At 35.3% G+C, this 17,196-nt stretch overlaps 1 protein-coding gene across 1 annotated transcript; it reads left to right on the top strand.

The window, feature by feature from the left end:
- Window positions 1-4,586: 4,586 nt before the first annotated feature.
- On the top strand, window positions 4,587-5,291 carry LOC130945432 (uncharacterized). Its single transcript, XM_057874150.1, has one exon. The coding sequence runs from the start codon at window positions 4,587-4,589 to the stop codon at window positions 5,289-5,291; it is 705 nt and encodes a 234-aa protein (XP_057730133.1).
- The last annotated feature ends 11,905 nt before the right edge of the window (window positions 5,292-17,196 follow it).

Consider the following 17,196-nt stretch of genomic DNA (forward strand, 5'->3'; position numbering starts at 1 on the left):
TGCCAAGATCATGGTTATTACCACCGGGTCGTCATGCCCGGGGACGATCCCATGTCCGTCCTCTTTGGTGAACGAGATGGTTGGGAGATCGGGAGATTCGTTTCCAACTTGATAAACTCGCTTCAGGTGTCTTTTGCGAGATGATTTAGTGAGCCCCCTCCTGCGAATCCTCCAGAGATTGTATGTATGTGTCTCTCGGAGGTTTATGGCGGCGGGTCTCTTCTGTCTTCATCATCTCGCTTTCTTTTTCCATGATTGTCCGACCTATCCGTGAGATATCTATCAAGTCGGCCTTCCCTGGCCAACCTTTCTATCACATTTTTGAGGTCGTAGCAATCATTTGTTGAGTGGCCATACATCTTATGATACTCGCAGTAATTGCCGCGACTCCCCCCCTTTTTATTTTTGATGGGTCTGGGAGGCGGCAATCTTTCAGTGTTGCAGATTTCTCTGTATACGTCTACTAGGGAGACTTTTAGAGGAGTGTAGGAGTGATATCTCCTAGGCCTGTCGGGGCCAACCTCCTCTTTTTTCTTAGTCTCCCTTTCTTTTTCTTTTGCTGAGTGAGGGGGCCCCAGTCGCCAGCTGGGCTCCCGTAGTTTGGCATTTTCCTCCATGTTGATGTATTTTTCTGCTCTCTCCTGTACATCGCTCAAAGAGGTCGGGTGCCTTTTTGATATGGACTGAGAGAAGGGGTCCTCTCTAAGTCCATTTACTAATCCCATGATAACTGCCTCTGTGGGCAGGTCTTGAATTTTCAAACACGCTTTGTTGAACCTTTCCATGTAATCACGCAGAGGTTCCCCGACCTTCTATTTAACTCGCAAGAGGCTCGGTGCGTGTTTTACTTTATCCTTCTGGATGGAGAATCGTATTAGAAATTTTCTTGAGAGGTCCTCAAAGCTGGTAACCGACCTTGGAGGGAGGCTATCAAACCACTTCATCGCCGCTTTTGACAGGGTGGTAGGAAAAGCCTTGCAGCAAATTGCATCAGAAGCATGACAAACCCGTTTTGACGGTTCATCTTGTATTAATTTTAGGGGATTTTATAACCTTTTACCCACATTTATCCATTGAAATAGCATGGTTTTATAACTTCTCCTTTAATTGTGCTTAAGAGTGAAAACATGCCTTTTAGGTCTTAAAATAGCTAAATCTAATTCTCCTTGATTCCATTAGATGCCTTGATATGTTTGTTAAGTGATTTAAGGTTTATGAGGCAAAGATTGGATCAAGGGAATGAAGAAAGAAGCATGAAAAGTTGGAGAACTCATGAAGAAATGAAAGAACCGGAAAGCTATCAAGCCGACCTCTTCGCACTTAAACGACCATAACTTGAGCTACAGAGGTCCAAATGATGCGGTTTCAGTTGGGTTAGAAAGCTAACATCCGGGGCTTCAAAACGATATAAGATTTGCCATAGTTGCATTGCGCATAAGGGCGCGCACGCGCACGGTACGCGGACGCGCCGATGGTGGCACATGACCCACTTAATGCAACACGTGGCCAGCGATTTTAGAAGCCTTGTGGGCCCAATCCAACTCATTTCTGATGCTATTTAACCCAAGGAGTGAAGAGGAAAATACATGTTAGTTACCATTAGTCATAGTTTAGTAGTTAGAAGTAGTTTTTAGAGAGAGAAGCTCTCTCTTCTCTCTAGAATTAGGATTAGGAATTAGGGTTAGATTAGGATCTCATAGTTCTAGGTTTAATTCAAGTCTCCTTCTACTTCTACCTTCAATTGATGATTGCTACACTTTGGTTCTTCTTTCTATCCCTATCCTCTTGTTGTAATTTCTCTTATTTTGTTTCTAGGTTTTGTAATTGAGATATTTTTGTTCTTTTGTTTTCTTTTAACAATGCAATTTGAGATAATTCATATGATTGTGATGTTGTTGATTGTTGTTTTGTTAATTCTTTGTAATTGTTAGTTGTTGATTCCTTTTATTCTTACAAATAAAAATGCTTTCTTTCATTACCCTCCAAGTGTTTGATGAAATGCTTGAGAGGATGTTAGAGTAGAATTCTATGTTCTTGGCTTGAGAAGGTGACTTAGGATTTCTTGAGTCACTAGTGTCCAATTGATTGATAGTTGATAGCCATTAACTCTAGCCTTCATTAATCTAATTAGTGGGAAGCTAGGACTTATGGACTAGGATTGATATAACTCACTTGACTTTCCTTTGTTAATTGATTTAAGGATGACTAAGTGGGATTAATCCTTGCAACTACCATACTTGTGGCTAGTGATAATGATGAAGACCCTTGACAACCAAATCTTGCCAAGACCATTTTGTTAATAAAGTTTTCTTACCATTTACTATTCATGTTTCTCATCTAAAACCCCAAAATAAACAAGTCCATAACCAATAACAAGAACACTACCCTGCAACTCCTTTGAGAGACAAACCGAGGTTTAAATACTTCGGTTTATAGATTTTAGGGGTTTGTACTTGTGACAAACAAATTTTTGTATGAGAGGATTATTGTTGGTTTAGAGACTATACTTCGACGAGATTTCATTTGTGAAATTCTAAACCGTCAAAAATCCAATCATCAAAGCATCAGCCAGATACATCCGACTTTTGAAATTGCTTAAGTGATACTTCGGGTCTGTGGTTCCGTCATAGAGGTTCATATCAGGGCTTTTGAAGTTTCTTGGAACTTTCGCCCTCATTATGTCCTCACTGAACGGGTCCTCTCCTCCCAGGGGCTACTCTTCTCGGTCGCCGCGGGAGTTTCGGCTTTTGAGGGAGGATTCAAGTTTTAAGAGTTTTTTTTCCAACTCTTTTCGTTGTTTTATTTCCTCCCTGAGGTTTCGCTCCGCCTCTCGTTGTCGTTCTAGTTCTTGTTCCAGTTGTTCCAGACGACCTTGGTGGCCGTTGACCAGCCCCATTAGTTCGGTTGCATGGGGTGGCCCTTCCTTTCCGGATTCTCGTCATTCTGAGGAGTTTACCTTTGGATTTTTGAGCCTAGAGGTGCCTTCTCTATGCTGGTCGCTGGTTCCTTGAAGAAGGGTCAGGTCTGCGTCATTGTTTCTGATATTTGGATTTTCTTGCTCGGAATCAGACGCTGTATGACCATCTTCTGGTGAGTTGTCCGCCATTATTGGTTGATCCCTCGAGTCCCCGGCAACGGCGCCAATGTTACGTTGGGTAACCGGAGGTTAATGGGCTGGACTTATTGGGTTGGCCCAATCGTATGAGGGAGGAAGCCTTTGAGCGGGTTTGCGCCTTTAGAAACTCCTTTCGACTTGTGAGTGTGAGAGAATGGGGGGTGGTACCTGCAAAGACACTTCGATACCTAAGTTAGCAAGGGTGTGAGTAGGTCTAGAGAGTATTGGGACTTAGAGATACCTGAGGGGTGTCAGTGTATTTATAGTGGTGAACCAATAACCACCGTTGTAGTAGTTCCAGCTTTTAGGGTGGATAACCGTCCCTTTATCTTAGGGAGGTTACGATATGACTCCTGGAAGTGGGTTGAGAGATTTTATGGGCAGTTATTATCTGCCAGCTAATCTTTGCTCCCGACTTTTTTAGAGCAAGTCGTGGGGAGAATCGACTTCTAAAGAGAAGGTCGGTGTTCTGAGGAGCCCAACCTTGTGGTTGGATCTGTAGTTTGGACCTGAGACTTAGCGTTGAGTCAGGGTATGAACAAGTATCAGCATCATTTTTTAATGTAGTTCTCAATGAATTGAAAAGTTGCATGCTTGGACATACCAAGTTATATACATATAATAATATTACGTTCAATCTTCAAAAAATAGCTATAGCTTTTTTAGTTGAATTGATTATATTAATGGTTTTAAACCTTCAATCTTCTCATGTAGTCTTATGTATAAATAGCTATTGTGTGCCACAATTTATACAAGGTAGTATTTTTCTAGAAATCGCTATAGCCATTTGTCGTTTTTAGTTAGCACAATTTCTTGCTATAGAGTGTAACAATTTTTTATAGTACCATATTTTATGTAAATAGCTACACATGTAGTAGATTACACCACTACCCCAGACTCACCCATGGTAGACACCTTCATCGAAAGCACAACTTCTGTGGATGCTGAGATGAAGGAAGCACCTGACCCAAAACCACCTGACCACAATCTCCATTCCATTGAATCTGATGTCATGCTAGAAGCAGCTCAGATTTATGAAAAGGAGTTGGCAGAACAGAGAATTGAAGAGAATATTGGCAACGATGCCAACATGATACTAGATGATGGGAGCTTTGATAACAGAGCCATAGAGACCCAAGAAGGGGCAGATAGTGAAGAATGCCAATGAGGTATCTATCCTCTTCTGTATCAGTCTGTCATCATGATTATTCTCTCTTGGAATTGTAGAGGGACGGCTAGTGCTAGTTTTAGTCATACCTTTAGAGAAATTGTTAGAGTTAATAAGCCGGATATAGTTTTTCTTATGGAAACAAGGTGTAGTGGTAGGAAAGCCCAAGAAGTTATGCGAAGAATGGGAATGCAATATAATTATGTTGAAGAAGCTTGTGGTTATAGCGGAGGAATCTAGATATTATGGAATGACCCTAGTTTAGATATTAAGGTGATTAGGTCCAAAAAACAATATGTTCATATGGAAGTTAAGGAGGGTAACAAGAGAAGCTGGAGTCTCACAGCTGTTTATGCTAGCCCTCAAGAGAATCTTAGAAAACTTTTATGGGAGGACATATATTTTCTGTCTCAAAATAATACAGGGGAGTGGCTGCTGGTCGGAGATTTTAACGATATTTCTAGTCCATGGGAGAAGAAAGGAGGGTCTAGAGTTGATGTTAATGCTTGTCGACGATTCCTTAATTGGGTTGAAAAGTGTGGGTTGATAGATCTAGGTTTCATCGGATCAAAATTCACATGGAAAGGACCCAAATGGGAGGGGCTAGATAGAGTGTTCAAAAGGTTAGACAGAGCCTTGTCTAATGCTTCCTGGAGGACTAGGTTCCAAGAAGCTAAAGTGGAGGTGCTATCCAGATCACATTCAGACCATCACCCAATTTTGGTCACTGCAGACCCACTACCTCAATTTAGAAGGGAAAGACCATTCAAATATGAAGCTATGTGGAGCTTACATCCGGAGCACAACGAATACGTTAGGAAATGCTGGAATAACCATTCTAATCTGAATGCATCCCTCACAACCCTCACAGAAAGCCTCCGAAGATGGAATAAAGAAACTTTCGGGAATATACAGAAAAAGAAGGAAGAATTAAGGAGAAGAATTGGGGGGATACAGAAAGCTGATAGCTATGGTAGAAATCCCTTTCTTGAAGAATTAGAAAAATAACTCCAGAAAGACCTGGATGATATTCTTGATCGAGAGGAGGTTATGTGGTTACGGAAATCTAGAGATGATTGGATTATACTTGGGGACCGCAATACCCGATATTTTCACACGAAAATAATTATTCGAAGGAGAAAGAATAGAATCCTTAAACTTAGAGGTACTGACGGCTTGTGGATGGAAAATCAAGATGATCTTATAAAGATGGCAGTGGATTTCTATAAGAATCTCTATAAAGAGGAAGAATTAGAACAAGCAACAATGATTATGCCAAATTGTTATCCTGATATGGAGAGTTGGAGGTGTAAAGACATGTGTGCAAAACCAACCATGGCTGATGTAAGAAAAGCTATTTTTTCCATTGGCTCTTTGAAAGCCCCAGGATATGATGGTTACCCAGCCCTCTTTTACAAGGAGCATTGGGATCTTATAAAATTTTCTATAGCAGAATTTGTGAGTGCAGTGTGGATTGATCCAAGCATTATCAGTCAATATAACCAAACCCTCATCACGTTGATCCCTAAGAACAATACCCCTGAAGTCATATCACACTTTAGACCCATTGCACTCTGCAACGTAAGCTATAAATGCATAAGCAAAATTCTAGTTGAGAGACTAAAACCATGTCTAGATAAGAGAATTTCACCGTGTCAATCCAGTTTCATTCCAGGCAGGAAGATCCAGGATAATATCCTGGTTGCTCAAGAAATGGTGCATATTATGAAGAAGACTAAAGGAAGGAGAGGGTTCATGGCTATCAAGTTTAATTTTGAAAAAGCCTATGATAGGCTAAGATGGAAATACTTAGAGGAATGTTTAAAAAACTTCAAAATTCCTAATGATATGATTAACCTTATTATGAATTGTGTTACATCGGTGTCATATAATGTTCTTTGGAATGGAGGAAAAACTGAAGACTTCCAACCAACACGTGGTCTTAGACAAGGGGACCCTATTTCTTCTTATTTGTTTGTAATTGCTATGGATAGACTCTCACATTTAATAGAGAAGAAGGTAAGGGATCGGAAGTGGAAACCCATGAAAGTGGGAAAGAGGGGACCCTATATCTCACACCTCTTATTCGTGGATGATTTATTAGTGTTTACAGAGGCTAGCCAGGAACAAATCAAGGTAGTTTGTGATACTATGGATGAATTCTGCAAGGTGTCGGGGTTGAAAGTCAGTGCACAAAAAACTTCAGTCTTTTTTTCCCGTAATGTCTCTCAGAACAACAGAAAAGCCATAATGGATAGGTGCAATTATAAAGAACTTCCTAACCTGGGAATGTACCTGGGAGCTAATTTCAACAATTTCAGAAAAGGAAAGGAGAAATTTAAAACCGTGCTACAGAGGGTTCAGAATAAACTAAAAGGCTGGAAAGCTCAGTGCTTATCTTTGGCTGGTAGAATTACACTTGCAAAATCTGTCATTACCCCTATTGCCAACTATGAAATGCAATTTACAAGACTACCAAAAGGAGTGTGCCAAGAAATTGAAAAAATACAACGTAATTTCATATGGGGGGATACAGAACAACAAAGAAAAATGCATTATTTGAGCTGGACAACTCTTTGTCTTCCCAAGGCTTATGGTGGGTTAGGTTTCAAAAATCTCAGTCTGATGAACGATGCATTCCTGGTAAAAATCCTTTGGAGGCTTCTAACAAAGAAAGGTCACCTATGGAGAGAAGTGTTTCAAGAGCTATACAGTGTAGAGCAGAGTTGGAAGAGTGGCTTAACCGGCAGAAAATCGGATTCCCCCTTATGGAGGGAGCTAGTCAAGCTTGGATCTTTCCTAAAGGAAAACACACATTGGTTGATGGGCAAGGGTGATCAAGTAGAGTTTTGGAATGACAAATGGATAAAAGGAAAGGATGTTTTAAGACAGGCAACAAGTAAGAATATCCCAGATGATCTAATACATTCAAAAGTCAACACTTATGTCATGCAAAATGGTGATTGGAATATAGACATGATAAAACAATTTCTTGATGAGGATGACGTGAGAAGGATTAATAAAGTCCCAGTGCCCAAGCTTGAAAATGATGAAGATAGTATTTGTTGGGATCACACACCTCACGGAAATTTCACAGTAGCATCAGCTTATAAACAAATGGCCCAATTTAATATAGACAAAAATCCCCTATGGAAGATCATATGGAAATGGAAGAGACAGGAGAGGATTAAGATATTTATGTGGCAAGCTATGCATAACAGAATCCTCACATCTAGCAGAAGATCCAAATTTTTGGGAACATCAGATCTATGTCAAATCTGTTAGGGTCAACCAGAAACAACTATTCATGCTCTAAGAGATTGTACTGGAGCTTCTTCTCTATGGGTAAAGCTTCTAAATCCTAGCTCTATCCCTACCTTTTTTTCTGGTCAATTGCAAGAGTGGATGAAATTTAACTTAGAGAATGAGTTGGGAAATTCAACTCAAGAAAAATGGAAAGATTACTTCTTTACCACATGCTGGTGGCTATGAAAATGGCGATGTATAGAGATATTTTCTTCCCCAAATAAGAGGCCTCACAACACTCTTGATGTCATCAAAATTCAAATACAAAGAAACATAGAAGCTTGGAGAAAACTAAAGCTCGGAAAACATTATAAAACAGAGAACATCCAAATAAAATGGCAACCACCTCCTCAAGGTTGGGTTAAACTCAACACAGATGGATCAATAAAGGCAACAAATTCTAAAGCATCTTGTGGAGGGCTACTAAGAACTAACCTGGGAGAATGGATCGGCGGCTTCAAAACTAGATTGGAGAACTGTGATGCTGATCAAGCTGAAATATGGGGGATGCTCCATGGCCTCTGTATGGCATGGGACATGGGTATGCGCAGAGTGATAGTTGAGACTGATTCAAAGATAGCATTCCAGTGTATAGAAGAAGTTCAAACCTGCAGTAGGAATAACGTGATTAGAGAGATAAGAGAGATGAAGAAAAGGCCATGGAAATTGGAATTCAAACTCATCTATCGCGAGGCTAACCGCTGTGCTGATTGGTTAGCAAGGTCTAGTGTGGATAATGAAGAATTTTGCTTTATGGATCTTCCTCCTGAAGAGCTTATTCCACTTCTAACGGAAGATTTGAGTGAAAATTTTGTAACCCGTACTATAGAGTTATGTTATAGTTAGTGTTTTTTGTCTCTTGGGCTTAAGCCCCTATTTTATACCAAAAAAAAAGATTTATTATTATTTAATTAATTTAAATACTTACTTTTACGTATTAATTATTCAAAAAATAAAAAAATTATTTATTATTTATTTTTTTTCTTTTATTTTTTTAAAATGAATAAATAATAATATTTAAAAATTACTTAATTATTACTATAGTTTAAATTCAAAATCAAATTGGTCAAAGAACAAGATTTATACCTAGAAAAAGATAAGATGTTAAAATTTAAATTGTCATCCTGTCTTACCATTAGTTGTAATTGGTTACTAAAAGAAATTTGAATTTTGACTCAGTTAATTTTTCATGTATTAAATCAATTTGAACTTGTATTTTTAATTCCATGATAAATTAGTACAAAAATGTCACACAAAAAAATAAAAATAAAAGAACTTAGACCACAAATTAAAACAGATAATTTCCTTTCTCCATATTTTTAATAGATGCAACAGATATATAAATAGAAGAAGATAACATGTTAAATTTAAAATATCACCTTGTCTTATTTTTAGTTGTAATTAGTTATTAAAATATAAGATTTGATTTAGTAGAGATATTTAGTAGACATTCACATTCAAATATAAGATAGACAGGAAACTTAACTTAATTTTCAAAATTCAATTGAATTTCATTTTGATTTTTGAGTGTGTGCTTCTAACTAACCACACACAAAGGTCGTAGCTATATAAGAGACTGCATGGTTTGATTCAAAAACCACGTACAATGATCACTCTCTCATCACAAAGACACATACCTTTTTAGCATCAACAGTAGATTCTCTCCGATAAATAAAAAATAGTATTAAGTGTTTAATTTAATCATTAATTATTTTTTTTTAGTTTTACTTATAAAATTAAAGGTGAAAAATCACATTATATCTTGTCAAGTATTAAAATAACTGGAAAGGATCTATTTTCTTTAATAACTAAATTTTTTTTCGGATCAGCCATGCCTCGCCGAAGTGCTCCACCTCATCATTGCCACCGAGGCCAACACCAATTCCCGCCAAATTCTGGCGCGCATGTGCTGGAATCTCTGCGAAGGCACCAGTAGTGAACTCTAGGGTTTACTACTTTCCACAGGGACACATCGATCAAGCTGCTTCGCAACCGCGAAACCTTTCACCTCTGGTTTACTCCAGGCCGGTCATCCCTTGCCGTGTCGCCGCCGTCAACTACTTCGCAGACCCTAACACCGACGAGGTCTTCCTCAAGATTCTTCTTCTTCCTGTCACCGATGGATCCGCTCAAGATTTTCTTCCACCTGCCGTCGCTGCTGAAGGCAACAGCGGCAACGGCAATGACGACGATGAAGAAGTTGCCTCATACGCCAAGATTCTCACGCGGTCCGATGCGAATAATGGCGGAGGGTTTTCGGTGCCGAGATCCTGTGCGGACTTGGTCTTCCCGCCGTTGAACTTTGAAGAGGACCCGCCGGTGCAGAACCTTAGAATAACCGACCTCCACGGCGGCGTATGGGAGTTTCGCCACATCTACCGCGGGATGCCGAGACGGCACCTCTTCACAGCTGGCTGGAGCAAGTTCGTTAACAGCAAGAAGATTATCTCTGGCGATACTGCAGTCTTCATGAAGGACTCCAATGGGAAGATTTTCGTCGGGCTCCGCCGCAATATGTCGCTGGACGAGGGTATCTCAGACGTTGGATTGGATTGGTTTGAAACTACCATTGGGATGGACGAGGGGGAAAAGGAAAAAGAAGAGGTGATGACGGAGGGCTTTGCAAGGAACGGGAAGGGGAGACTTCTGCGTCGGTGGTGGAGGCGATGGAACTGGCAGCACAAAACAAGCCGTTCGAAGTTGTTTACTAACCAAGTGTGGGTTGGGGAGGGTTTGTGGTGAAGGCAGAGGATGTAGAGGTGATGATGAATGGTATTCTCTGGAGTGTTGGGATGCGAGTGAAAATGGGCAGAGAGAACTACGATTCATCACGGATGGATTGGTTTCAGGGAATTGTTTCTGGTGTTACTGTTCCCGGTAAAGATCAACCATGGAGCGGTTCTCCTTGGCGCGTGCTTCAGGTATAAAATTTGCCCGCTTTCTGAATTTTGATTTGTGTTTATATACAATGATATGGACTTTGACTAAGAAATGGCAAGAAAGGAAAAAGAAAAAGAATGGAGTGAAAGAAATAAATAAAGAAAGAATCTCTTGGTTTCTTGTGGTGTATTCTTGTTTTCCCAATGTTAACGTAATAATTGTTTTGTTTAAATAAAAATTTGGTCATAATATTTTTTTATAAGAAAAAATCTAGGGGCTAGCAGTTTTATTGAATTTTGACCAATATGTAATCAGCACAAAAAGGTAAGTCATTGGATAAAATCTCACACCAATCTCACACCATCAAATTATCATTAATGGTTAGTTGATGACTAACGATCACAAAAATTACTGGTCCATAGCATTATTCTTTTTATAATATTTTTTATTGATGCCTTTTTTTTTCCTTCTTTTCTATAGATTACATGGGATGAATCGGAAATATTGAAGAATGTAAATCCGGTCAGTCCATGGCAGGTGGAACTTCTTTCTAAGACATTTTTAGAGCAACTCCAATGGTTATGTTTTGGAGTCCCTATTGCTGTGGCGTGTCAGAAAAAAAGGGAATCAGCCGTTGGAGTAAGATGAGAAGGAGGTCCTTCTCTTGAATCGAGAACAGAGAGTCCCTCTAAATAGGGACTTTTGTTGTCTAATAATAACTTATCATTTTGACAAATTATTTAAAAAATAAATAATTATATAAAATTTTAATTAATTAAATAATTATATTAAATAATTAAATAATAATTAATTCAGTAATAATTATAATAATTAAATATATTAAATAATTATATTTTTATTTAATTAATAATTTATATTAATTATTTAAATAATAATTTAAATAATTAAATTTTATTTAATTAATAATTTATATTAATTATTTATATCATAATTAATATTAAATATTATTTATATTTATATTTTATATTAAATTAGTCGTTGTAAAATTAGTCGTTGTAAAATTAGCCGTTAGAAATTAGTCGTTACTATGTTACTGTTATTATTAATAAATTAATATTTTGTTACTCTATATATACAACTTAGATACACTTCTATTCTCACACTCTTTATTACATTAATTTCAAGTATTTTAATTAATTAATTAAGTGGGACCACAACAGGAACTAAAATTAGTTCCTCCTAATAGAGAAGAGAGAGATGTTTTGAGTTTCTATTTACTGTTTATGACGCAAAAGTTGATGTGAAGTTATTTTTTATCACAGGTGTTACTTCCTCAATTATTTCCCCCAACAAAGAGGTTCAGAATTGCAGATGGTTATGAAGTATTCACTAATGAAATGGGAGAATCCTCTTCTCCCATTACAAGATTTTCTATTCCTGATTCAACAATGAGATTGCTGAATCAAACATTGTTGAATAATTATGATACTCCTTTTTCTGCTAGCATGCAGGGAGCCATGCATCCTCCATTTTCTCCATCTACTTATCCCCTCTTTTCCATTAATCCTTCTCTATCTATTGATAATTCCTTTGAGAATAATATTGGATCGAAGTTAAATACTATGTTGCCCGAGCTTAACATTGACACTCAGAAACCTAAAAACTTATCACAACATAACAAGTCTAGTTCGACTTCCGTTGATGGAATCCCTAACAGCAACTCAACCAAAACTGGAGCAACTTCATTTCAATTATTTGGTTGTACTATTCTAACGACTTGAGTTTTTGCTTAAACTTTTTAATATTTGTATACAGGTAACTGACACATGATAGATGCTGTTGCATGATGACCTTGAAGTGAAGCAGCAGTGTACAAACATTTTTTTTTTTGGTATTACAAACAAAAGTTTTAAAGTGAAAAAATGTTGTAACATTACTACGAGGCAGTTTTTTTTATTAATTTTAGTTAATTAAAATAAAATAAATTTAATATTTTTAATTATCTTATATCATAACACGTTATAATTTAGTAAATGTTAAGTTATTAAATTTTAAATAAAATATGTGTAATACTTTTAAACATAAAGTATTGTGGATATTACATAATTTTCATTTGAAATACATTTTAAATATCAAGCTAGAATTGTTATCACAGCAATACTTCTATTTGAAGCACTAAATTAATTAATATACCTATAATAATTTCCGGAAAAAAATTACGGGCAAAAAAGTCTTCATCCTCAATCCAAAATTTTCTCCGCGATTTTCATCTCCATTTCCAAAAAAAAAATGTTAGGACAATGATTAGAAACTTTTGTGGAGTTTTAAGAAAATATAAAAAATATTTACTATATATATCTTTGTATATTTTTTTTATGTCACCGAAGAAATTACTTGAAAAGATCAGTGTAAAATAAAAATTCTAGCAAAAACAACTTTGTCTTGATTGAAATTTCAGTGTTAAAAAATTATGTACATATTTTGGTGACTATGTACATATGTATTAAAACTATATGTCACTATTAAAAAATAATAGATTATAAAGAGATTTTTAACAGAATTTTATTTTCAAATTCTAACTTTTTCAAATAATTTATCGTAAAATTAAAATTAAATTCAAAAATTTACTTACATATTCTAACTTTTTTTTAATAATTTTATCGATAAAATTAAAATTATTTTAACTTTTTTTAATAATTTTATCATAAAATTAAATTTAAAATTAAAAATTTTCTAACAAATTCTAACTTTTTTTTAATAATTTTTATCGATAAAACTAAAATTAAATTTAAAATTATCATCGATAAAAAATTGGTCTATACTTATTTGATAAATTCTTCTCAAATTTAAATTAAATAAGATTAAATCTTTAAAGCAGTCCTTCATATTCGCTAAATAAACTTTTGAAATAGTAAAAGCTAACTTGAGTAAAGCTTAAAGTAAGAGAGATTGATAGAGGCAAATCTATATATCTGACTAACTAGGACCCGAATAGAGGGCAAGCTATCGATATGTTTTCGCAATAAAAAAAACTGGTGTATATGAATAATTCTAAAAAATGAAATAAAAAAATAAAATAAAAAATATAAAAAAAGATATAAGTTGAACTCAGTTAATTTTTCATGTATTAAAATAATTTGAACTTACACCTTTAAAAAATAATAAAATAATAAAATAATATTTATAAATATAATTAAAAAATATTTTGATATTATTTTTTTGAACTTATTTTATATAATTATAAAAATAATTATATAAAATTATTTTAGTAAAAATAATCATAAAAAATTACAAGAGAATTACATTTAATTTTCTTGAAATATCAATAATGGATAATTTAGATATATATAAAATTATCATATCAATAATATTTTTATAATTAGTATAAATACATTACTCTTTATATACTTTCGTGTATATTATTAAGATTGTAATTATGTTTTTTAAGATAAGAAAAATTTGATATAATTTTATATCAAAAAATATATATAAAGCTTGGGACAGATGCAACACTTTTATACTATCGTGGTTACATTCTTCTTTGAACATAGAGATTCTTTAGAGTATTCTTTGGTGTAACGGGACCTCGAAACTCTGGAACGATCTCAAGCACAAATTCTATAAAGGTGATTTGTTTCGCATAGCTGATCTTCAAGAAGAGATGTTTGCGATGAAACAGGGAGATCTATCCATCACTGCATATTTCACTAAACTTAAATGGGAATTTGGGAAGAACTTGATGAGTTCAAACCAATTCCATCCTATACCTGTGGAGCATCATACTCATGTGGACTGAAGATCATCAGAGAATATAGAGATAAAAAACATGCTGTTAGAATTTTGAGATGGTTAAATGAGCAGTACACAATAGTAAAATCACAGATTATGTTGATGATGCCACTGCTCACTGTAAATTTCATCTATTCTTTGTTTTTGCAACAAGAAAGACAATTAACCAACTCAGATCAAAGTGAAAGAAAAGATGCCAGTTATTAATGCTGTCAATATTGGAGGAACTGGCAATGAAAATAATAGAGGATTTGGTATGACCTTGAATGCAAATTCTGGTATCACAAATCGAGGTGGTAGAGGCGGACGTAGACGAGGTCGAGGCAGAGTTAGTAGTGGAAGATGAATGATGAAAAGTTGTTCTCATTGCAGGAAGGCAGGACACACCATAGAGACCTGCTACCATAATAAGCATGGAGTTTCTCCTCACTTGCAAAAGAAATTTGGAGTAGCAAATATGGAGATGGCAATGTACTTGATGTGCGTTCAACTCAAGAGGAGAATAGTAAAAGTCTAGATAACTTATTTTTCGAAGATAAAAAAAAAGCATTGATTTCTCTATTCCAACAACATAAAGGTGATCCTGCTAATAGTTTCCTTCAAACACAAGCCATAAACACAGTGATAGCTCCTTCAGCAGGTATACACCATATTTTATCAATTTTTCACATTCCTTTGCACATACATGATTGGATAATTGACACTAGTGCCACTGCACATATTACTTTTTCTCTTGATACTTTTCACTCTCATCACACAATAGATCCTGTGTTAATCAAATGTTCAAATGGAACTAAGACCACAACAACAATTAGTAAAACTATAATTTTAACCCGTGATTTTTACCTTACAAATGTGTTATATATGCCCTCTTTTAATTTTAATCTCATATATGTGTCTGAAGCAACTAATTTTTTATCTTATCAATTTTTATTTAACAATACATACTGTGAGATATAGGACAACCTTTTCTTGAATATGATTGGTCATGCTAGACAAAGAGGTGGCTTATATATCTTCAATACAGATGCAACTTATGTCAACTTAGAAGCAAAGAATAGAGCACTAGTCAACACCAGCGATTCAGTTAGTGTTGCTGCTATCACAGACACTATAAATCATGAAACTTGGCATTGTAGGTTAGGACATGTCTCAATTGATAGGTTACAAGAAATGAAAAAGAGTTATCCTTTTATTGTATGTCTATTAAAAGATGAACCTTGTGAACCATGTCATTATGCAAAATAAAGAAGATTGCCTTTTCATTTAAGTCAAACAAAATCTGTCAATTTATTTGATTTAGTGCACATGGATATTTGGGGACCTATTTCTATTCCAACTTTTGTTGGTCATAAATATTTTTTTAACAATAGTATAAGATAAAAGCAGGTTCACTTGGCTATTTTTTATGAAAAATAAAACTGAAACTTCTTTTTTTATCCAATAATTTGAGCAACTAATTGAAACTCAATTTCAAACAAAAATAAAAAACATCAGAACTAATAATGGAGTTAAATTCATCATGAATTTCTTTTATGAAAAACAGGGAATAATTCATCAGACTTCATGTGTTGAAACATCTCAACAAAATGGAGTTGTAGAACGAAAACATCAAGATATTTTAAATATTGCTAGAGCACTTATTTTTAAGGTCCATCTTTCTAAAAGTTTTTGGAGACATGTTGCATCTCATGCTGTACATATTCTCAATAGAGTGCCTAATTCATCTATTAATAATAAAAGTCCTTATCAGATTCTTTTTAGTAAAATGCCAAACATTCAACACTTCAAAATTTTTGGATGTCTTGCATTTGCTTCAACTTTAGTTGCAAATAGAAAGAAATTGGATAAAAGAGGAAGAAAATGTATTTTTTTGGCTTTAAAACAAGAATAAAAAGATATCTTTTGATGGACATAGATAACAAACAATTTTTCATATCTAAAAATGTAATTTTTAATGAAAATTTCTTTCCATATAAGAATAATCAAGTTTCTTATCAATTTGAATATATTTTCAATTCTAATCAAGACACTAAACCTACATTACATAATCATGATCCTATAGATATCTTTGATGGTAGCACAATCTTCTCATACCTTAGATTTACATCTCATTCAACATACAGTGCCAAACACTCCTTCCAACATAATTGATGTCCAACCACAGCCAACCTTACCCATTTCTTTGAGTTTACCAGCAGCACCAGCATCATGTACTACACCATTATATGATGAAAATTCATCTAATTTCCAACCCACTAATATTAATCCACCTCCTTCACTAAGAAGATCTCTTAGAGAAAGAAACAAGCCAAAATACCTCGATGATTATGAGTGTCTGCAAATCACGGTCTTTGATAGTATGATCCAATCATCAATCACAAAAAGGTATCCTCTTTTCAATTAATTGAGTTACAATTTTCTGTCACAATCACACAAAGCACTTTCCATTACAATTTTCACAAATCCAGAGCCAAAAAACTATGAGCAGGCTATTCTGAAAGCAAGACCTGAAAACTTACTACTCTACCGAAAGGAAAGCATACAATCGGATATAAATGGGTTTTTAAAACCAAGTATAACTCTAATGGGACTATAGAGAGATATAAAGCAAGGTTTGTGGCCAAGAGTTTCACTCAAACACAAAAGTATGACTATTTTGATACCTTTAGTCCTGTAATCAAAATGACTACCCTTCGTGTACTCTTAGCAATTGCAGCTAGTAAGAACTGGTTTATTCATCAATTAGATGTGACCACTGCCTTTCTTCATGGTGATCTACCTGAAGAAGTCTATATGAGGTTGTCCTCTGGTTTAAATGCACAATCAGGAATAGTTTGCAAGCTGGAACGATCCTTATATGGTCTTAAGCAAGCAAGTCGTCAGTGGAACTCAAAGTTATGCTCTTTCTAGAAGAGATCCAACGTGTGAAGATGAAATTCAACACTTTATTCAAAATCAAAGATTTAGGCGAACT

The sequence above is a fragment of the Arachis stenosperma genome, chromosome 8 (assembly GCF_014773155.1).
Source record: "Arachis stenosperma cultivar V10309 chromosome 8, arast.V10309.gnm1.PFL2, whole genome shotgun sequence".
In the NCBI taxonomy this organism is placed as follows: Eukaryota; Viridiplantae; Streptophyta; class Magnoliopsida; order Fabales; family Fabaceae; genus Arachis; species Arachis stenosperma.